Here is a 24,140-nt window from a genome sequence, read left to right on the forward strand (position 1 = left end):
AGAGACTGCTCCAACTGAACTTATTGTTTCGGAGGAAAACACGAACACAGTGTACAGTCGAGTCTTAATAGCTTACTTAAAACTGGGCTCGTCAGGCTCTCTTTTTGGCTGCAGTGGTTATTATTATATTTACATGCTTCCAGCTCCCGTTTCTGCTCGGTGACAACTCGTACTTTTCCACGTCATTATGAGACGCGAGATTGAGACAGGCATTTGAGTCTCTTAATGCGTGTTTTGTTTGGGTTTCCACTGGCGTGGAATTACCAAAAATAGAGAGGGCATAGCCTAACATATGAAACAGGAAAAGACTTCTGTGTAATCCCTTCTTTTCAACAAAGTAACTGTATTCTAAATACCACCCTTTTAAACAGTAACTGTAACGGAATACAGTTGCTCATATTTTGTATTTTAAATACGTAACGGTGGTACATGTATTCCATTACTCCCCAACACTGGTGAACAGTGACACTTCTGAGAATTACACACATTTTCATACATGGTCCCACGTTTTCAAAGGCTCATAAGTAAATGGACAATTGACAGCCAGTTAGTCATATGATGCATGTTGCTTCAGGCAGGTGCTGCCTCAAATGGATTTTTATCTAGGAATAAAAGAAACAATCCTTATATTTATGCTATGTATATGTCTTAAAATGGCTGCAATTCCTAAACAATTCATGCAAACTCTTTCTCTTAAAATCCAAAGTGGTGGTGTACAGAGGAAGAACTGAATGAACAAATAGTGCCTTTGTCCAACGTGTTATGGAGCTAGCTGTATACATTTAACTACAATTAAGTCATAACAGCCACACAATTGTTTTTCATGACTAGCCTTATATATTTCAGGACAACTTTCTTTGGACAGTTTTTATATTTGGTATCACTTCTTTATGGGTGCACAGCTACATCGAGTGCCATTAATGAGACGCCTTGGTTGAAGTTGAAAAGCTGTGAAACAACAGAGCAACAATCTGTTTAAAATTCTCAAGCTGTCAAAATCTCACTCTTCATTAACTGTTCCTGCATTTATATTTTATTATGTAGACATTAACATGTGTGGTCCCCCCCCCCCCCCCCCTCCCCCCTCTATTGTCTTTTGAGGAAACCAGAATAAATAGTTAAAAGATTTAAGGTCTGGCGAGTCTTTGCCTCTGGGCTAAGTATGCTCACGGGGCTCTGAGGATCCCTCTAGTGCAGGGGTCGGCAACCTGCGGCTTTTTAGTCCTTATAGTGCGGCTCTGCGTGGTTTGGGAAAATAAATTATAAGTATTTAGCTGAAGTGTACTTTATTTATGTTAGTTCTTTTTTTTAACTTAGTTTTTTTAACTTGTAGTTCTAAATTGGAAGATTATTGTGATATTGACATATAAAAATAAAATTATATTTTATTATTTTTTCATTGCTCAAAATAAGTGTCACACTCGCGGAAGCCGCCAAACGCCGTGCATTTATCAAGACTTTCAACCCCAGGTAGGCCAATTATGGATCTTCGGATCCACATTATGTCAGCAGCTATTCTCCTCTGTGAACTTTGTTAAAAACAAACACCGCTCACGCCTCACAGACGACAGCTTACAGTCCTGCGTAAAGATAAAAGTGACTTCGTACAGCCCCAATTTGCAGACGCTGTGCGCAGAGGTTCAGGCACAGAAGTCCCATTGTAAACATACCACAGCAGACCTGACGATGTTTGCATGAACATGCTTTTCAGCATCTCTTTATTGACCACTTTTCACACACGGTTGCTGTGCGCACACAGCTGGCTGTAGCTTTTCAGCTCACAGCCCGACACATACCAACAACAGCATAGATGGCACAGACGTTAAGGCGGCGAGGCGTGATTGCGGGTGCCGCTCAGGTGCGTCCGCCTCCTCTGCAGCGGCGTTGCAGACGACGTCCCGCCACACACATTAACCAGGTAAAATACATATTTAGGCAGAATTTTGCAAATATCTATTTTTCATTTTTTAGCAGCATAGTGCTTTTTTCCCAGTTATTTTTTAAAAGTCAGGTCAAGGCTCCAAAAGCACAAAGGCGATATAAGGGTGGCAGCACAACAGTTTTTGTTTGCTACATGGATCATTTTAGTTCAGCTGTGTGTCTTTCCTTTTGTTATATTTCTTTAAGAGTTCAAAATGTGTTAAATACATAAATAAAATGTAATTTTCTCTGTAGCACTTCATGGATTTCATAAGCAACACACCTAAAAAACAATATATACAGTGTTATCTTCATTTTAGATGTCAAAAAGTATTTGTGGCTCCCAGTGTTTTCTTTTGCATGGAAACCAGGTCGAAATGGCTCTTTGGGTCTTAAAGGTTGCTGACCCCTGCTCTAGTGTTTGTGCAGTGGAGATCAAAATCTTGGGCTTAGGTGGAAGGCTTTACCTGGCCTACTATTAGTCTTATCTGGTATAGCCACACAACTTGTATACAATAGGCTGCGGTTTAAAAGGGTTGTGTATTATTGACTTCTAAAGCAAACAGCTGAAAAAAAAGAAGAAAAACTGCCAATTAACAGAAAAAACTAGGCTTTGAAACAGATCAACTTGTTTTTTTTTTTAAAAAAAAGAAAAGAAACATGTGATGTGATGTGAAATCAGGTCGCGCTGTGTTAGAGCTCCTCAGCTTCTTCCTGCCCACAGGAGAAGAACGCATTAGAGACGTAGCATTCACCGTGAAGCAAAGTAGCCCAAAAGTGTGTAGCCAAGGCTTTGATGTGGTATTTACAGTAGGCCTATAACCACAACAGTTTTACTGCCAAGTGTTGTCCTAATCAGAAAGACAGCGCATGTCAAATCAAACAGAAGCAGCATGCTGTCTGTATCGTTAGAAGTGCATATATGCAGGAGGGAGAAGAGCTGCTTCACCACTCTGAAAATCCTCCCACAGATTTTTCAGAGCGTCTCCATCTCCCTCCCCCTTCCGTCAGTCTTTCTTGTCTATCCCTCACACATACTGTGACATATTATTAGCACGTACTATAACACGAAGAGGGGGGCGGGACATCCGTGCACACATGTAGAGCTGTGTGTGCACGTCTCAAAGGGGATGATCAATAATGATGACAATAGACTGATCACAAAAGTCTCCCAGCAGCTTTTTTCTAATCTGCAGAAACCGAAAGAGTGAAGACAGAGCCTTTTACAAAATAAGTCCAAATATTATTCTACTTTTTGTGTTTACTCTTGAGGATGACATTTTATTTGTCATTTCGAACAAACAAATTGGCCGTGTGACATAGACCGACCATCAAGGCAATCTACCTCTTCTATGACTGCTTGAAGCAAAGGCCAGGACATTTTGTTATAATGAAAAAAGAAGCTCCCAGCAGTAATTTCATGGCTGCTGAAGCTAGCAATGGGTAGGTGGTAAAATGGCTTTATTCCAGGTTCAGTTAAGAGGACACAGAGAGAGCACGGGGTTTATTGTGTGCTTATTGTGACAGACGATGGCTCTCATATGATGCTTTTTATTTTTTACAGGTGCTTGACTTGTAGTATATCGAAAGGTTACTGAATCACGCAGGTTCCTGGTGCAGGTTGGATTATCTGTATATTGAGATGTCACTTCATGTGCGCAAAATAAAAACGTGAGAAAGAATGCCAGCGTTGTATAGCTTCCTCCATATTTCTTTAATATTATTTTTCTTGTGCATTTTATGGCTTCTCTGATGTGCCCTTTCTTGTCAGTGTGTCCAAGCTGATTTATTCTTCTGATGCATGCATAATTTAGTTTTTATGAAGCCGCCGTGAAGGAGAGGGCCACTAAAGCACAAGAGGTGTATGTGCATGTGTGTGTGTCTGCATAAAGTCTCAGCTGGGTGCAACTGATGTCCTATTATAATGGCTGAGATGAGACCAGAAAGCTGTGGAAGTAAAGTGTGGTCCATGACATAGACATGGTTTCAGTAGAGAACTGGCATTCACACTTATTATCTCACATTGCGAGCGGCGAGTATAAATCAACAGTTGTGGGTGACAATATTGCACTTGACTAGACGTTATTTGTGTGAAATTTGCTTAACAAATTGAAAAGGGAGAGAAACGACTAATGGTGTGTAATCCTGCATGAAAAATATCGCTTAGGCTTCTCCGCACATATGAAAAGCTGAAAAGCTGCACGTAAAACAGCAGCTTCTTGAAGCTAAGAGAGGCTCTAAGTCTTTGTTACTGGGTAAAAATTTCCTAATAACCTTTCAGCGTGGTTTAATTTAAGTGGTCTAAAAGAAAAGTAGACGTCGGAATCTCTTGGATTCCTTTTCAGGTTGACTTGTGGTGGAAGATGTTAGCCAATCACAGGTCTTTCAGAGAGGTTTTGTTCCTTTGGGTTGTTTTTATGATAACCTTTGAACTATAGTTCAAACTATTGCTAAAAAATCCTACATATAACATGTGTTTATATGTGTGGAGCTGCGGTTGTCAAACTGAGTGAGCCACTGCATTCGGGCTATAGATGATGGCTGCAAAAAGTATTTTTAATCTTAAGGAATGTTTTCTTTGTCTTTGTCTTTTTTAAAAATCTTTTTCCAGATCATTGCTGCTTAATATTCAGAATAATAAGCAATAATATTTCATGGTTTTTTTGTGTTGAATCACTGTAGTTTGGACTACACTTTTGCTCTTCTGCTAACGTGTCACATCTCTTAATTTGTTATGCTGTTTACACCAGTGAGAACAATGCCAAACCACTTCAATCAAATTAAAGGCCAGGCTTGATTTGGTTTGCCATCGAAGACATTGCAGGAGAGCAGCGGGAGGCATTTATCGTTTGACACTTTCAGAGAACAAAGGCAACTGTCTCTGGATAGCCAATTAGAGGGATCGCTGAAGAATAGGGAGCAAGGTTCGCTTTGGTTACAGTACAACCGGCTGTGCATGATTGCTCACCCCATCCACATATCTGTCTTTCTGTCTGTCTGTGTTCTGTAGCTTGGCAGGAAGTAGAGATGAAGCTAACTATGTGCGGTCATCCTCCCATTCAAAAGCCTCCTGGCCTTGTTGGCACATTCCTCAGCCAGTTGTGCCAGGCCAGGAGTTATCTTCTCTGCCTGTTTCACTGTGTCTGTGGGGAGACATAGAAGTTTAATACAAAGCCAAGTGGTCTTCGATCGATGCCTGCAGATTAATAGAATCTGACAGATAATTTTTTTAATCTCATTTTAGTGTGCTTGCAAATATTTTTTACACACAGTTCAGCAAAATTAAACTGCACCAAACCTTTTATGCATAAAAATAACAACCGAACCTGTGACTTAGCTAAAAAGCTAAAATGTGACGTGTGCTGTACTGACGTTCTGCACGTCACACAAGTAGCATGTCAGCACTGTGAGCGTGTCCTCTGTCAGTGTCACTCTTGTTCCAGTCGGTCTTTTTTGTCACATGTAGTCACCATCTTCTGACGGAGATAACAGACCCACCATGCTCCTAAGAACTATCATTCTTTAAAACAAAACCAACCTGTAAACACAAAATGGACATAGTCAGCATGGCCTAGCCCACCTGTTTGCAGCCTGCTTCTTGAATCCTGAGATTAGTTTTTTGACATTATGAGCTACAGATGACTCTTACTGAGAAAATCAGGACACTGCATGTTTATACAGTAGCCAGTTGTCAAATGCAAGGTAACCACACTGTAGTACAGTGTAAAGGATGCCCTGCTTTATCTTCTGTTATCCTCTAAATGGGGGCATAATTTACAAAATTAACATAATTAAATAAGACATGAAATGACCGATGGAGGCCATAAACTCTTCTGGATAATGTTTATTGAGATCATAAATCATGTGAGCTGTTGGGTTATTTTGGTCTTTAGTTTATTGCAGCCATAGGAGTCACCCCCCTGCTGGCCATTAGACAGAATGCAGCCATTTCCCACATTAGCTTTATTTTAAGTTTTCATCTTTTATAGTCTACGGGTGAGTGGCTTTTTGCTTGGAATCATAGCCTGAAAATTAGCTGACAGTGAACACAGATTTATGAGATTTGTTGTTGTTGTTGTTGTTGTTTTTAAATGTAACATTAATTATCACAAATGTAGGATTTCTCCTTTTCAGTTTTGTACCTCGGATTTTAGTTTGCTGGTTACTTGGTCATTTTGAGTTGGTGTTTCAAGCTGAAAACCAAAAACTGCTAACCACAGTGAACTATAAAACAAATAACTACATCTTTGCATAATTATGTTACATTTTTCCACAGAGGACAATTTTAAAAAAAATCAAGTTATTTGCTTTCCAAACACACAGAAACAAATTATTGCTTCTATTATGGAAATCACAGACTGACTTGTTTGTTTTAGGTTTAGGTTCAGACTGTTGTCTGGGAGACAGCTGTCTGGGTGATAATGAAAGAGCAAGTAACTTTTGTTTAGGAAGTAAATATATTTGTCTTGGGGACAGCTTGTGTGCAGTTCAGCTTCAAATACTGTAAAGTCTCCATATAATCAATCAGAATAAGCTCGTAGACATTTGCATGTTTCATAACAATCCAGTCCCACTGTGGCTGCGGCAAGCTCTAATCAATACTCTGCACGCACCTTATTGGTCCAGATTAGTTTGCTGAAGTGACTCAGCTGTAGTTGGGGTCATTGAAAATATTGGCAGAGTAAATCAAAAACATGCTCTGGGGATATTTTTAAGACTAAAAGCTGGGATACAGCTTCCACCTGGAAGATTTCTGCTCGGAGAACATTTGACTTCTTTGTACTGTAGTGGGGCTGTGACATTGAGCACTATAGTTTCAACTGTCAGCAGTTAAATGATAACAGTAAATAGCTCTGCGCTCCCTGCTTCAGCTGTGTTGGATCATTTTCCATCTAAATGTATCACATTTAGAATATTGATTGGTAGAGAAGATGATGGAAAGAGACAGCGGGATTTTTTTCATCATGTCATCAATGCCTTGGTGTGGTGATAGATATTGCACGAAATGCTAAAATCTTCTGTCTCATCATGATAGATTTCAAGAGGTGGCGGCTCCAGCTCTTGTGACAAAATCTAGCCGGAAGTGAATATCTTGTGTGAATTTTTCTTCACACGTCAAACATAAAAAGTGCCTTCACACTTTCAGAAGACTCGGTCATATTTACGTCATCTTTCATAAATGTTTTATTATTATTTATTTATCTTGTTATCCTGTTGTCTCTCCAGACTGACAAAATAAAGTAATGCAAAAAGGTAGCTCAGTGAATTAAACAGTGTTAGAGCAGGATGACACAGCAGAGATGAAAGAAGAATGAACAGGCAACTGTCCTCCTGATGTCTGAGCTCCTCTCCCATACAGACTGATCAGTTCCAGCTTTGCAACAGTAACTGGTCACAACGGGCCTGTCAAGCTTTGGATTTATAGGTATACAGTGCATCTTAACTGTTTGTGTGTTCATGTCTTTTCAGACAGAGCTTTAGGACAGGATTATCTGCCCTGATTAAGCTGCAGTTGTTAGCATGGCTGGATAACTAGCCTAAGACACTGTACACTCAAAAAACAGATTCAGGTCCTCCTTTCAAAGAACACATGCAAATTATGTTAGTTGTTCACAAATGCAATTAAAAAATACCAAATTAATTTGATTTTCTTTGTGTAAACCTAAAATTATTCAAAACCAGCAGAGGCTGATTCTGAACACAAAATGAATGAGTTTGTTGGGGCACTGGGGGTAGGAGGAGTACATTTTTGCACTTAAGTATTTGTAAACTCAAAGAAATCAATTCAAGCCCCTCTTTAAGCTTAAACATTATTTTTAATCTCATTCAACGCAAATGTAGCACTCCAGCGTTACTGCAATTATTATTCGTGTGGTGAACCTAAATTATTTTCTCTCAAAGCAGTCTTTGTCACAAGAACACAAAGTTATTGAGTTACACAACGGTCCGCCTTCTTTGAAAATTTTGCGCTCTTTCAGGATCACCTAAATGAATGCAGCTGCTCTTGGCCTCTCTGTACTTTTTGGATAAAACTACACCTTCAGGTAAGGTAACATATTATTTTTCCATATATCCAATTGTGTATTTCTTTATCAGCTAAATCTATAATGCTATTTATCATAGAAGCTTGTAACAGTTGTTTTTTGAACTTTTGGTGGTGCTACCATTCTCTTCTCTGCTTGAATACTATTTTTTTTTTTGACAATATAGCCAGGTCTTTTCAAAAGTGCCTTGTTTTAGAGGAGAAATTGTGTAGCTGCCAACTTTTAAGTCGGAGCGTGTGCTAGCTTATTAGCAGCTAGCCATTGTGCTCAATGAAAGATGATGTCCTATAGCTAACTTCTTTCTTACTGTTTTCTTTTTATAATCTAAAAATGTGGTATTCTGTGTTTATTATTATATGCCATTTTCTAGTAGAAAGTATCGTTTTGAGGTGTCTTTAAAAGCACTACATAGTTTACTGAGGGTGCTACCAAAAGCGAACCATGTGGCCGGAAGAGTAACTGCAGGCAGCACAATGCGCACTCCCATGACGTTCAAACCTATTTATTATTATAAAAGATTTCGGCTACGTCCACACTTACACAGGTATTTTTGAAAACGGAGATTTTCCGTTTTCGTTTTAAAAAATAATCCCGTCCACAGGTAAACGCAAAAATGAAGGAAAACGCTGCTAGGAACATGCCAAAGCAACAGGTGGCGATATATTCCTAAACTCAGCTAAAAACAGTTTAGGTCTTGACAAACTTCACTGATGGTTCAAATGTTTAGCAACTTTCAGTGTGTTGATTCAGCAGTATGTATTTAAACTTCTAGTTTATTATATTTGTGTATGTTTTATTTCCAGGTGAATGCAGAGTTCCTGCAGATCACTACAAAACCCCTGCAGGCGAAGTTCTTGGCTCAGCTGGACAATTTAACAGACAAGCTGATGCAAATTTTTCAGGGGAGCAAAGGAGCAAAGGGCCAAAAGATCAAGGATATCATGGCGATCAGTAGTTTGGTCGGTACTAATGATAAACCCATCAATTAAATGCAATCAATCAATTCCATTTTTTTCACCATTTTTTTTCCACCCTTGCATTAGTATGATGACATCGACATAAAGAGGGAGCATACTCTTAAAAGCCTGGTGATCTACTTTAATGAAGATCCAGACCTACTGTTCAAGGAGTATCTGGTACGCTTATCACACCTTCTTTTCTAGATTCAATTTGAGTTAGGTTCATCGCACACAAAATCCTCATATATTCAAAAGAGACAATATAATTGTGAAATAGTATTATTCTTAATAGTCATTGTTGAAACTTGCACTGGAGAGCACTTTTTAAGGGGATAGTTTCAGCAAAAATTCAATTGTTCATTCTTTTGGTGCTGCCATGTAGGTATCTACTGCCTCTATAAACACAGTAAATGTGGACAAAACATTCATCCATTTTCTGTCAGTGTTTCAATTCAGTTTATTTATATAGCGGTATATCACAACAACAGTCATCTCAAGGCACTTCAGAAAGTAAACACTCCAGTGGAGTTCAGTTTATTATGCCAATTAGTAAAAAGTCTTCATTATAAGGAACACAGCAGATTGCATCAAGACACTAACTAGTGTCACTGCCATTACAGCAATCTCCTGGTTTCAGGAATAATGTGCATAAAACAAGCTGTTTCAAAAGGTTCCCAATTGTGATGAAATAAGGGAAATTGACCCAGCCCACACACACACACACACTGATAGACACTGGAGGAGCTCCTGCTCTATATCAAGCCCCTCCCAAAGGGAGGTACATAATACCTGAACCCAAACTATTGATAGGAAACAGATTGACGGGTTTTATTTATGTTTGGAGTGTTTATAGAGGCGGTAGAGACCTATGTTTCAGCACAAAAGGATACAAAAGCTGAGTTTTGCATAATATGTCCCCTTCCAAGTGACAGAGCCCTTAAACCTGAAACAACCTGTTTTTCAGACCTCCTCCACTGAGGATGAACGGTTGAGGTCCACTGCAGCAACTGTCACTGTATTTACACCATCAGAAGAGAAGGGATTCAGGAGCCAGAGGATGTTGGAGTTGTCATTGAAGGTACTACAGTTATGAACAACCTCGGTAGTGTCATCATGGCATTCATCGTCCTCTTTGGACTGATTTATGCACTTGATCTGAGCTATCCAAATGACCACAAGTACACTTTTGAGTTCTGTCAGAAGATTTTGATGAATCTGGATGGACAAAGGCTCAGTACAAAGATGCAGCAAATGAAAATGAAGATGTTTGCTTAGGCAAACAAGACCCAGCACAAAAGTTGATTTTGGCCTTTTTATATCTTTTGTTCAAACTGTGACCTTTTTTTCTTTCTTTTTTTTGGCCAAATGGAAGTTGTCTATTTTTGTCTGCTGTTATGTTGTGAGTGATGTGACCTTTAATCTGTACTACTATAGATGGATGAAAAGACTGGGGATTTAGCTCAGAAAAAGTTTCATGGTTGTAACCACCATTTTCTTTTTGATTGCTTTTGGGATTTGCAAAGGTAATAGAAAAATGTTGACAAGTTTTGTGTCTTCCAGTGTTTTAAAGTTGGTCTTCCCGTTCTTATAAGCTTGTAAATGTTTACATGTAATTGGTTTTGGAGAAGTATAGTTGAAAGATTTTTTTTTTTATTAAAATACCTCCCCCTTGGTAACAGAAAAATGTTCGTCATGAAAACACACACACACACACACACACACACACACACACACACACACACACACACATATATATATATATATATATATATATATATATATATATATGTGTGTGTGTGTGTATTTATGTATATGTGTGTGTATTTATGTATTGTTGGGTTGTTTCAAATCTTCAGTGACTGCCATACTATGGTGTGAATTGAAATGTTTAGTAGGTTATCATTGTGAATTTGCAAGTGTCACTATAAATATATACAATGATTCTGAAGTGAAATCTGATTTTACAGATTCCAGTTTGTTTTCAGTATTGCCTAGTAGTACAGAGGTGTGTGCTATTCAGATTTGACATTCATTACAAATGTACGTCAGCACTTTTTTGTGAGCACTTTGATTTTTGTTAAGGTTGATTTGACCATGTGACATGTATGTTTATTTACAAAATATTCTGTTTCTGCTTTTAATTCAAGTGAATAAACCTGAGTTGTAAAAACAAATTCATTTTGTCATTATTTTAATAATTAAATTAGTTTTCTGGTAATGAAAATTATGATTTAGTTGAACTCAAAATAATGATTTCAATGCAATGAAAATCTAGCTCAAGTGAATGACATTGTATTGAGTTGGACCAACCAAAACCTTTCACATCATTTTAATGTACTTTTTTTCATTTTAGCAGTATTTACGAAATTGTGTTCTACTGACTCAATTTAATTGAATTGTCATGATGTATGTAGATTAGGTTGGACCAAAATAGATGTATTACGTGGAAAACCTGCCATCAGTCCAATTGAGTTCATCCAATGACTTATTTTTTTGAGTGTAAAAGGCAGAAGAGTTACAGCTAACACCACCCTAAACAGACCCTTATTTGTGGGCTTGGGGGTTACGTTTAAAAAATCCCATTGATGATTTTCACAGAATTGTATTGACACACCTGGAGTGAATACAAATGAATGCTAACGGAGTTCAGGGGCTATTAAGTAGCAATTATTTTACTAGATCTGGGAAGGATGAAATCGAATAGAGTGACGCTCCTAGTAGCACACGTTCCAGCCGTGTATTCCAGCCGTAACCCTAGCCTTATACCTAGGGTTGCCAACCGTCCCTTAAAATACGGAATCGTCCCGTATTTCGAAACAAAAGTACACGTCCCGTATTGAGCTAATAAGGGACGCACTTTGTCCCGTAATACAGTGAGAATCAAAAGTAGTCTATAAATGTTTATGGAATTAACGCTTTGTTTGAAAACATAATTCCCAGCCCCTCTCCTGCTTTGTGACCAATGAGCTGACAGCACACTTACGAGTATGACAATTCAGATTACTGTTGTATTGCTGATAATGTTTGCACTCCGTGCTTACTGTCCCTTGTGGTCCACCGTAGTGGCAACGGGGAGTGTTTGCTGTCACGAAAGTGGGTGTGTTTTATGTTGAAATGGACGAGCGGCAATAAAGATAATGGTGGCTCACGAAGCAGATTATGAACACGTTATTCATAAGTTTGAGACAGAATATTACATGGTGTCAGAGTAAATCGAACTAAACGCCCACCGACAGAGCGAAATGGATTCGTCGGGAGTTCCTGCACCACGGATGGACTGGGATTCAGCCAATCTTCCCGATGCCTGGCGGAGGTTCGTGCAACATGTGAAGCTAATGTTTAGCGGCCCGCTAAGCGGCAAGCCCGAGGAGACCCAGTACAGCTATCTTCTTCTGTGGGTAGGAGAAAGAGGCAGGGACATTTATAACACATGGCAGCTGTCTGATGAAGAAGCTAAAAAGCTGACCACATATCTCGACAGGTTTGAACAGTACCTCATGCCGAAAACGAACACCATTTTCGCCAGATACAAGTTTAATGAAAGACTCCAAGGTGAAGGGGAGTCATTTGAACACTTTGTGACCGAGTTAAAGTTACTCGTCAAGCAGTGTGGCTACGTTAACAGTGATGAAATGGTCCGAGACAGGATTGTCTTTGCAACCAGTTTACCACAAGTCAGAGAAAAGCTGCTGAGCCAAGGGTCAGATTTGACTCTAGAAAAAGCCATAGACATTGCACGCTCCTATGAGATCGCACGAGAGCAATTGAAAGCCATGGTTGACCCACACGCGAGCCTGCAGGGAGCAGCGCCCGCGCATGCAGTATCCGCTAAGCGCCAGAGTACGCAGCAAAAAGATAGGAGGGCACCTCATTATAATAAGATGGGAAAAGTGTGTGGAAGATGTGCACGAGCACACAGCCAGAAGGAGGAGTGTCCTGCAAAAGGGAAGAGGTGCAAAAAGTGCAATAAAATGAACCACTTTGCCAAAGCATGCCGTTCACAAGCACCACACCAACCCAACCCAGTGTACTCTATTAACCCTGACACTCCAAGCGATGAAGCGGAGCTATTCATAGATTCCATAACAAAGTGCAACGAAGGGGAGGCCGATGAACAGGCTTACGCCGACGTAGAAGTAGGCTCACTGCATCACACCGTGAGTTTTAAGCTTGACACAGGAGCCACTGCTAACGTCATCCCTGCCCGATTGTTTAAGAAGTGTTTTAAGCAGGTTAGCTTGGCACCGCCCACACGCACACTATCTGGCTATGGAGGAGAAAAACTCAACATCAAGGGCACATGCCAGTTGAAGTGCAGGTGGAAAGGCATTCACAAGATGCTGACATTTGACATAGTAGACACTGCAGCACCCCCCATCCTAGGGTTGAGAGCATGCCTGGATCTAAACCTAGTCAAGCTGGTCATGTCAGTACAGATCACAAATGTCATGGAGGAGTTTGCCGATGTGTTCGAGGGCATAGGGAAATTCCCAGGAGAATGCGACTTACACATTGACCCAGACGCCATGCCCGTTGTGTGCCCCCCCCGGAGGATCCCTTTCACACTGCGGGAACGACTGAAACGGGAGTTGGATGACATGGAGAAAAACGGCATAATCATCAAAGTAAAAGAACCCACAGAATGGGTAAACGGACTGGTGGTCGCAGAGAAGCGTACTGGGAAGCTCAGAGCATGCCTCGATCCTCGCGAATTAAACAAAGCCATCAAAAGACCTCATTACCCGCTTCCAACATTGGATGACATCACACCAAAGCTGGCAGGAGCACAGTACTTCAGTGTCATGGATGCTCGCTCAGGCTATTGGGCCATCCAACTAACCACCAAGTCATCGCTCCTCACCACCTTCAACACGACCTTTGGCAGGTACCGTTTTCTGCGCCTTCCTTTTGGGATAATATCAGCACAGGACATTTTCCAAAGGAAAATCGATGAGACGTATGAAGGGCTCAATGGAGTGGCAGCCATCGTGGATGACATCCTCGTGTTTGGCAGGACAAAGGAGGAACACGACGAGAACCTCCGTGCCATGCTTGAGCGCACACGGGAGCGAGGAGTACGTCTCAATCCAGAGAAATGTGTCATAGGCGCCACAGAAGTGAGCTACTTTGGACACAAACTCACCCGGGAGGGCATCCAGCCAGACCCAAAGAAACTGCAGGCCATAAAGGACATGCCACCTCCTGAGAATAAGAATGAGCTTGAGACAATCCTTGGAATGGCGAACTACCTGTCCAGATTCGCACCACGACTATCAGAGGTGAACGCACCGCTGCGTCAGCTGCTCAAACAAGACTCAGAGTTCATCTGGGATCAGACCCACGACAGAGTCTTCCAGCAAATGAAAGATCTCATAACCAGAGAACCAGGCCCCATACTGGCATACTACGACACGATCAAGGAGCTACGGCTACAGGTAGATGCATCAAAGTATGGTTTGGGAGCTGTGTTAATGCAGGACGGACATCCAATAGCATATGCTTCAAAGACACTGACCCTAACAGAAGTCAACTATGCACAGATCGAAAAAGAGCTCTTTGCAGTGCTGTTTGGATGCAAGCGTTTCCACACGTACATATACGGCAGGAGAGTCATCGTAGAGTCGGACCACAAGCCGTTGGAGCACATACTGAAGAAACCAATCTCTGTAGCCCCTGCTCGTCTGCAGCGCATGCTGTTACAGCTGCAGAGATACGACATAGAGATCGTGCACCGGCCCGGAAAAGACATACCTGTGGCCGACACACTGTCCAGGAAACCATTGCCCGACCAAGACAGCACGCTGAGTGAAGGCATGGAGGACCAGATCCACTCGGTGATAAACAGCCTCCCAGTAAGTGACAAAAAACTCTCAGAGATACAGGCTGCAACAGGATGCGACCCGCAGCTCACCCTGCTGAAGCAAACTGTGCAGGATGGCTGGCCTGAGGACAGAAAAAAATGCCCCAAAACCCTTTTGGACTTCTGGACTTTCAGAGATGAAATTTCACACTCCCATGGCATCATCTTCAAAGGTGACAAAATTATAGTGCCAACAGCCCTAAGAAACAACATGCTGGAGAGAATCCACACTGGGCACATGGGGATTGAAAGGAGTAAGCAGAGAGCAAGGGACGCCCTCTTCTGGCCAGGCATGGGCAAGGACATAGCTGCCACGGTGGAAAACTGTTCCATATGTCAGGAGAGGCGCGCGGCGAATCCCAAAGAACCTCTCATCCCACACCAGATCCCTGAGAGGCCATGGCAGGCAGTGGCCTCAGATCTCTTCACATGGCGTGGACGGGACTACTTGGTAGTTGTGGACTACTACAGCCGCTACTTTGAGGTCGAAAGGCTATTCTCTACCACTGCAGGGTCCGTCATCAAAAAGCTCAAGGCCATATTCGCCAGACATGGTATACCAGAGACGCTTATCTCAGATAACGGCCCACAATACAGCTCTCGAGAGTTCAAGGATTTTGCAGTCACATGGGACTTTGTCCACACGACCTCAAGTCCTTTGTACCCGCAAAGCAACGGCCTTGCCGAAAGAACAGTCAAGACGGCCAAATCAGTTCTGGATAAAGCTCATGCTCAGGGAGTAGATCCCTACCTGTCCCTATTGGAGCAAAGGAACACGCCAGTCGACAGCTTCAGGTCACCCGCGCAGCTCCTCATGAGTCGACGTCTACGCTCAGTGCTTCCTGTTACCGGATGCCACCTGGTACCTCGCATCATAAGCCCGACGGTTGTGCAAAAAACACGGATGGAAAGACAAGAGCATCAGAGGCGTTACTACAATCGCAGCGCCACACCACTACCGAGGCTGCAGCAGGGGGACCACATTCGCTTTCAGCACGAGTCCGGAGCCTGGAAACCGGCTGTCATCATCCGACCTGCAGAGACTGCCCGCTCTTTCGTGATCCGCACTGGCGAGGGACAGACTATACGGCGTAACCGACGGCACCTGAGAGGCGCCAAGGCGTCACCGGCACCTTCAGCACCAACATCCGATCTGGTAACCCAGCCAGATAGTGCGGCTCAACAACAAGCAGAGCCCCTGTCACTATCTAGAGACACTACAACACCAACCATGGACACTAGCCCTGCACTGACCACCAGATCAGGACGAGTGGTCAAACCGAGGGTTATTCTTGACCTGTGATGTAAAGGGTGTAGGCGTATCGCTGCCCTAACAAAAAACAAAAAGGAAACATGTCAAATGTCCATGTACTAATGAGTGCATATCCCACATCGCATTGTTGTTGTTAGTTCAGGCCGCAGTAATTTTACGCATGGCAATGTTGAAAAACTGTTCCTTATCCTCAGGTTCGGGATGTTCTATTTTGAAATGTATACCAGCTGTGTCACTGGTGGGCATCTAAAAAAAAAGGGAGATGTTGTATTGCTGATAATGTTTGCACTCCGTGCTTACTGTCCCTTGTGGTCCACCGTAGTGGCAACGGGGAGTGTTTGCTGTCACGAAAGTGGGTGTGTTTTATGTTGAAATGGACGAGCGGCAATAAAGATAATGGTGGCTCACGAAGCAGATTATGAACACGTTATTCATAAGTTTGAGACAGAATATTACAATTACCACTCATCTCATTGGTCGAGGAAAGGTCGCTTACGGAGAAAATACCGGAAGACAACAAATGACCACAACAAGAAGCATGGCCAACAGGGAAACAAACGCAGACACTGCGGTGCAAGTCTCGGACGACAGTAAACCTAAAGCTGGGCAGACACTGTGCAATTTTTTTCAGTCACGTTATTCAGCTCCTGCTCAAACTGCACGATTGACTCGCAGTTGGTAGGTCACGATGCAGGTCTCACACTATACCGCCCGATGCTCTGATGCGACCTGAGTGCTCACACTGTGCCTCCATAAAATGAAGGTTATAACAGAAAATCTGTCGCGCTCTCTCTCTCCGTCTTACACTCACACAGACACACCACCACCATCAACTTTGCTAAATTGCTAATGAAAAACATTGATCGGGCAGCTGTGATTGAGCAGCAGTGTAAATCCAACTATTTTCACGGTTGTTGTGGTTGTGATAATTTTGTGATGCCACATCGAAAAGGCTCGGATGAGCTTTCCAAAGTTCTACAAGTTGTGCCTCCATCGCTTGTGTCCAGATCACAGGCTGCACAGCCGTGCTGCTCCATCTTTTACACCAACGTTTACGTGTTTGCGCGCGAGCAGTGTGAGCGGCTGTGGTGAGACCCTCACGAGCGATTGATGATCGGGAGCTGGTCGTGAGGTGTTAATCACTTCTCGTTACCCCACGTATACTACACGATGCACGATGAAGGCCAAAATCGGTCCGATCACTCAAAAATCGGCTCAAAATGGGCCTAAAACTGCACAGTGTAAGCCCAGCATTAGAGCAGCAATGTTTGTTCCCCTCAGAGAAAGGGAAGAATGGGAAAAGGAAAACACCTGGCTGGAAAAAGTTAATATGGGCATGTGCAGTGAATATCAGCGCTATGTGGCCAGAAGTGTGATAATATAATTTATTTTGTGTAATAAACAACTGCAAGAATAGATGATTACAACAAATAGATGACTAATACATAAAAGTAATACATAGATGAATAATGATGATGAGTTAAGATGCGTAATCATGGGAACAAGCGGGTTTACAAACAGGAGCAGCTGATTAGCATTAGAAAAGCTGAAATAATACCTCAACTGAAGCCAGTTGTACTAAATGCACTAAATGTGCACTGTTACAAGAATGTTTTTCTTTCTATTGTTTTCTATTATTTTAAGTTAAGCAGGACAGAGTTCTTTTAAAGAAAGATTTACTTATATTCTCAAAAGTTAAGCATGACAGGCTTCTGTTTAAGAAAGAGACCTGTTTTATCGTGTTAATGTTGTTATTTTGAGCTAAAAATAAATGGCTAAATGATCATTTGTTTCACATGTGTTCATATCACAAAGAATACACATCTACTTAAATCAAATTCAAGTCAAATGGTTAAAAAAATAATTTCACACACAAAAAAAGAGCTAGAAAATTCACCACACTGGGAAGGGTGAAGACAATTGGGTCGCCCGGCCCTGGCCACGAGGTGTCCCTTATTTATTTTTCAGGGAGTTGGCAACCCTACTTATACCTAACGTCAACCACCACCTTAATCGTGTTAGATAGTTTCTTCCAAAGCGATTTAAATAACAAATTTCCCACGTGTGGGACTAATAAAGGTTATCTTATCTTATAAAATAAACGTACATGTGTAGATTCATTCCAAATGGTTCTCATGTTTCCTCATTTTTCCCAACTCGTAATATAGGGACGCGTTGGGTGGCCGAAAGCGTAATATACCGACGATTTGTCAAGTAGTGTAAAATGTTACACTTTGGGAGTGAAAACGTGCTGGCTGTTTGCACATTTCCATAATATGATATAAATGAGGTGTGTTTCAATAATTTTACACAGTATAGCATAGGGCTGTTCGATATAACGATAAATATCGGATGACGATATAAAAACGTCTATCTTTCATTTTACGCTATCGTTTGTTTCGTGGTGTCACAAAATAAACTGTTTACGGCAATATTTTTTCATCGTTTTGATGGTCACTGTAGTGGCTATATTAATTTCTTATTCTCTTATATTGAATATAACCACACTACAGACGGACAAGCGACTGTTTTTATGCATTGTCGTTAGCAACAACGACGGTAAAACCATCGCGTATCCGCTTGTTTATTTTCCACATAAACCTTTCACAATAAAGCTCAAGATCCTGTTTACACTTTTCAAAATAAACTGAATCACGTGAAAGAGTATGCAGTGTTTACGGATGAGAAGCAAAAAAGAGCTGCCAGGTGCTAAAAAATAAACCTTAGACTCAAACGTTAGAACAGGCTTTTCCCCGCAGCACGCCGTGTAATAAATACTCACATAGAAAACAGAGGCCGTTTACAGCTTATGTCTAAAAATGTATAGTTTCATGCATCGGTTAAAACACTCGACTCCAGCTACATGACGCTCAGCTGGAAACACTTTACACAAATCGAGCTGCCCGAGATTCACAGAATTTTCAGAAAATGTAAAATTTTTGTGATTTTATATCGTTATCCGGACAATAGATGTCTTATATCGGGATATGAGATTTTGGTCATATTGCACAGCCCTAGTATAGCATTTTAGCTAATTATACCTGCTTATTTTATGTATAGTAGTTGACTGGCTATAACTTCAAAAGAACAAAAGGCTGCTTTTTCATGACTGATCAACTGGTCTTTATAGATGTTGACATTTGAAATATTTCTGTTGTTGCTGTTTCATGTAATACTAAAGGTTTCCCTGAAATTAAAAAGTCAAAAATAGCAGCAACAACCAACTCACGAAGCTAATGTCAGGCATTAGCGACAGGTAAAATTTTCATTCCAGCCAGCAAAATGTCATCAAGTATGCCTGCTTTTGTTTTTAAAGGGCCAGTTACTTCAAAAGTGCTACGAACACGGCAGCTCTGACATCCACACTGAGCTAACTGAACCTGAAAATCCCAATTTGTTTTCTTTTGTCAAACATGCACCATTTCTTATGACTGCTTACAGTTTGTTCTTCCCATTCATCATTTCTTGACTACTTTGCTGTGCTTAAGGAAAGGTTGCGTCTACTAGACAACAACGGTAAGCTCCAAGACGAAGAGACATAAGAGCAAGCTAAAAACATATAAGGAAGAGGTATAGAACGAAGTGAAATAGGAAAGAAGGAGAGACAGAGACTCATAAATCAAGTAGAGGTGAGATTGCTGAATCAGGGTTGATTGTGCCTGGGAGAGACAATAAAGCCTGTAATCATCTGTCTCTGCTGCACAGAACTGGCAATTATCTGCCCATACCTGACCGCCAGAACAGAAAGGGCAAGATCCATCTACCTTCACCCTATCACCCTATAGAGCTCCAGCTTTTAATGGGAAATTCATGTACTGACGCAAGCTGAAAGCAAAGAAGAAGAAAAAAAGAAACTCCAGGAGTGCTATTGATATTAAGAAGAAGTGTTGCTGGGATAGTCTTTTTTCATGTATGAAATGTAGTGGGTTGAATCAAAGTAGCTGTTTGGATCTTTCATCTCGTTCCATCCACACACATATTAACACACACGCATAATGTATCCTGTCAATATATTACCTCAGATAAGAGGAGAGTAGCCACTCATTAGGCTGGTATAACACTGCCTACGGAGGCTCCATTTGCTTCCAGTGCAGTTCCTTCATCATAACGTCTGCTTTCAAACAGCTGTCTGATATTGGCATTTAGGGTACAAATTTCCCTCCATTTCCCTCCAATACATCTGAGCCTGAAGCATATGGACCATCACTCTCCGGCTGAAAGCACTGCACTGAGGCCTAAAAGCATTTTTTGCCAGTCCAATAACAGAGCCAAATGAATAGTGTGGCTGTAATTAATCTTTTCTATTGACTGAATAAAACCTCTTGGTGGAACTCAGCTATGTGATTTTTTCCCCCCCTCTGTAGCGCTGTGTTTTCCATCCCTAATAGAAGAGTTTGGAGAATAATTGCAAAGTTGCTTCCAGTATTATGAATGATCAATGCTTTTATAAAACACAAATTAAAAGGCAAAAAAGGCACTCAAGAAACTAATACATCGAAGCAGGTGCTTTGTAGCAAACATGAGCCTGAAGCAGAGCAGAGGGTCAGCTGTGATTTCTGCTTGTTTGTTCATTTCGCTGCTTGCATACTGCAAAGTCAGAAATCTGTCACAGCCACCTGCATGCAGGGACATAATTTAGACTTTTTAATAATTAATTACAATCCTCAGACAAAAATTAAAAAAGAGAGACCCAGAGCACTGTGACAGATTAAGGTGTTGAACATGCTACTTCTATCCTCCGAAGGAGGACATCTTAAGCTCATTTAATAATAATAATGATAATAATAATAATAATAATAATAATAATAATAATAATAATAATAATAATAAGCAATTATAAAAAAAATAATAAATTGATGTGATGCTGACCTATAGTGTCACAATATAATCAGCAAGCCGTCGGCTAAAAGCGACTAACTGCTCACCATACCTCCCACTCACATGAGTCAGCTGTAAGTCAGAGCATGAGAACTACAAGGTTAGTACGTGAGCAGAACTTTAAATAGTTTCCTGAAACCGAGAGATAGATTCAAGTTTGAAAAGTTAAGTAAAAAACTTTGAAATTAAAGTACTTACAATGTAAAGAAACATTGTGAAAGCACAATGTTTCTTTACATTGTGCTTTCAAGGAGCCAGACTTTCCTGTACTGTTTTAAAGGGGTCTTGAACAATAGTACAATAGTTCTTCAGACTTTCTGAAGATCTTTCAGAGTTTTTCTCAGGATACTCTAAGCCTTGTACCCGACCATTTCCAGAGATTTGTTTTAAAGATTTTTTTTAACTGTGACCTATCAGTCCTTCAAACAAAAGAGGCATCTAACGCAAGGGATGAACCTGTGTTTTGTCCAAACATAAAAGAAAACTTGTATCTTTAGAAGAACTGCCAGACCTATAAATACTATCTACACCAGATAAACAATATCTGCAAGTCGTATCCTTTACAAACAGGAAAGAAATCCAGGACCTGACACAGGACTTGAGAAATGCATCTAGGTTGTCACTGGATCCATCTAATGTTCACCTAAGCCTTAAAAATGGTCTCAGTGGAGGGTGGTTGTCAATAAACCATTCCTAAGGGAAGGAAACAGGGATAAAAGACTGACATTTGCCAAATTACACAAGAACTGGACTGAACATCCATGGCAAGAGGTCTGATGAATCCAAATCTGATGTTTTCAGTTAAAATCCTCATCAATATGTATGGAGCAGGTCAGGAGAGAGCTACAACCGTGAGTTTACAGAAATCTGCAAAACATGGTGGAGGCTCCGTCATGCTTTGAAAATGCAGAGAGTTGTCTGTCAGCTCTCGTTTGCTCCAGAGAGGTAAAAAAATCATGCACCCTTGAAGACCATTTCGTCAGTCACTCCTCTTGGTTTAGCCAGCAGTCAGTGTCCATATTGCCAAGGGAGCTGCACTACCTGATAAGCAGAGGTAGAGGTTCTCTGACACATCTGTCTGCTTGATGAGCCAAGTGTCAAAGCCCCCAAAGTGCTGGATGGAGTGCATCAATAAACGACTTTAATCCCCTCCTGGGGCCAATGTCCTCCCCCTAATAAGGGATCGTCTTACACCACTGGCAGAAAGGAGAGAGGTAAAAGTGACTTGGCAGGGGCTTCAGCACGGGGATGTACTGTACACTGGGAATTGTCTGTACACAGGTAAAAGGCTGTAAATCAAACGCGCTTGCTGTTGCCTTAATTGCAGGACGGAATTGGTGTTTTGTTTCCTCCTCCTCCTTATTTTCCCTCGCTCCTTTGCCCTCTATCGCCCTTTTTCACTCTTTAGTCTATATGTCTGTTTGTTATCACTCTCGTCCTATAACACCGCCTCTGTTTTTATTTTCTCTTTTTTATCTCAGGCTATTTTGCCCACCTCCGCTATGTATCCCACTCTGCCCCAGACGGTCTAACTTGCCAGACAGAAGCGGAAAAGCAGAAGGATGGGGGACGGGCAGTATTGGTTGTGCTGAAGGACGAGTGGGTTGCTAGCATCCGCAGGGAAGATCCAATGAGTGTCCTAGTCAGAGTGACCCTAATTAACCACATATTATCTGCAGGCTGTGTGGAGGATGAAGGCCCTCAGCTCTAGACCCTACAGGCCTGGAGACCCATAGACAGAGACTCTCTGCTAAAGCACACTTCATATTCTGCCTCAAAGCAAGACAGAGAGAGAGGTGGGGGCGTGAGGCAGGACCATGAAAAAATAGAACCAAAGAAAAGCAGAAATCTTGCTGAAGGGAAGACAGGTGGCTTGAAGCACATCTGTGGGTCAGGACCTTTCTATAATGAGCAAATAAACAAGACAAATAAAAAAAAAGTGCAGGAGGAATATGTAGTGACTGTTACTGACACCTTCACAAAGAGGAAGACATAATTTGGCTTTGTCTGTCATATCCCGAACATATCCATTCCCCCCTCTGCCCAGGTGGTGTTTGAATAAATTGAAGTTTTTGTAGGAGGAGGGGATCATTATTCTACGGAGAGATAATGAGCTCATTTTCTCACCTGACATTAAAAATCCCAGAAATGAACACTTGGCTACATTGACAGGTTGTCATATACACGGCGTCAACAAGGCAATGCAATCTGGGAACTACAGAGAACCCTCATTGACACAAACAATAAGCAGCCCCCACAGGCAGGCAGAGACTCTGATTTCTGTAGAAAACATTTTAGTAGCAGCTGTGACATACCTCATTTCAGATGAAAGACGAGCCAATATCAACAACAAGATTAAACAGGAGATTAACTGACACCAAGCAGCCAACTGTTTGAAGAATCCAAAGGTTATAGCTCATAGAGCATGCCGTCTCTTAAAGCATAATAGTTATTACCAGTGTTATGAGCTGCTGGTGAATTTATTTCACATTTACATAACAGCCAAACCACTGTATAAAATAGTGCAGTGTTAACAGTTCAAGCATTTACAGGGCTTTCATGAAGCATTACAGGGTAAATCTATCCCTTACTAACCCTGCTGTTCGTCTGCCATTCTGAGTCACTGCAACATGTTTCCGTGATGTAATTCCGGCTCTAAGTCCCGAGTCGAGGCTCGCGCTGTCACCTACCTCGGTCGGTGTCGTAGAGGTAGACGAACTTCTGCCATTTGTAGTGAGAGAGGAGGCTGAGGACAGCACCCCGGAGGGCAGGTCGCATCTGGATGACAAACTGCACCTCATTATCGGTGGGGTAACTGGGTGTGACAAAGGAGGTGTGCAAAGCGCCGCAGAACGAGGTCAAGGTGTTCATGGACTTCTTGTCGTAGAATCCGAAGATGGCGTACACCCCGCGGGAGAACTGAGAGCAAACTGCAGGGACAGCAAAGTACATGAAGGACATGAGTTAAAAAAAAACATGATCATTCTCCGCAAGAACACTTTATTTTGGATACTTGACCCCTCAATAATATCCAATCGAGGGTCCGTATGACTCTAAAGGAAGCTCAGCGCACTTGATAAATTGTTAACAACATAAATAGCTTAAGAGTCAGAATCTTAATGTTGTTGTCTTTGTTTTTTTTTTACGATGTAGCTTCAAAAAATACATTGATTTCTCAATTTCTTTCAAATCATTATTAAGCGTTG

The 24,140-nt window shown here is 41.4% G+C and overlaps 1 protein-coding gene across 6 annotated transcripts in view; it reads right to left on the minus strand.

Annotated features, from left to right (window-relative positions):
• Positions 1–24,140, minus strand: part of LOC146677448 (glutamate receptor 3) — a 110,782-nt gene that overhangs the window by 61,946 nt on the left and 24,696 nt on the right. For all 6 annotated transcript variants that reach the window (XR_014913738.1, XR_014913737.1, XM_085422334.1 and 3 more), the window contains exon 3: positions 23,625–23,864. Coding sequence is in view for 4 of the 6 variants with exons in the window: in XM_085422334.1 (XP_085278460.1) it covers positions 23,625–23,864 (240 nt within the window). In the remaining 2 variants the exon portion in view is untranslated. The remainder of the gene's footprint in view (positions 1–23,624; positions 23,865–24,140) is intronic.

Source organism: Rhamphochromis longiceps, linkage group LG2 (genome assembly GCF_057381845.1).
Source record: "Rhamphochromis longiceps isolate RC_006_pf linkage group LG2, R_longiceps_female_GT1.1, whole genome shotgun sequence".
In the NCBI taxonomy this organism is placed as follows: Eukaryota; Metazoa; Chordata; class Actinopteri; order Cichliformes; family Cichlidae; genus Rhamphochromis; species Rhamphochromis longiceps.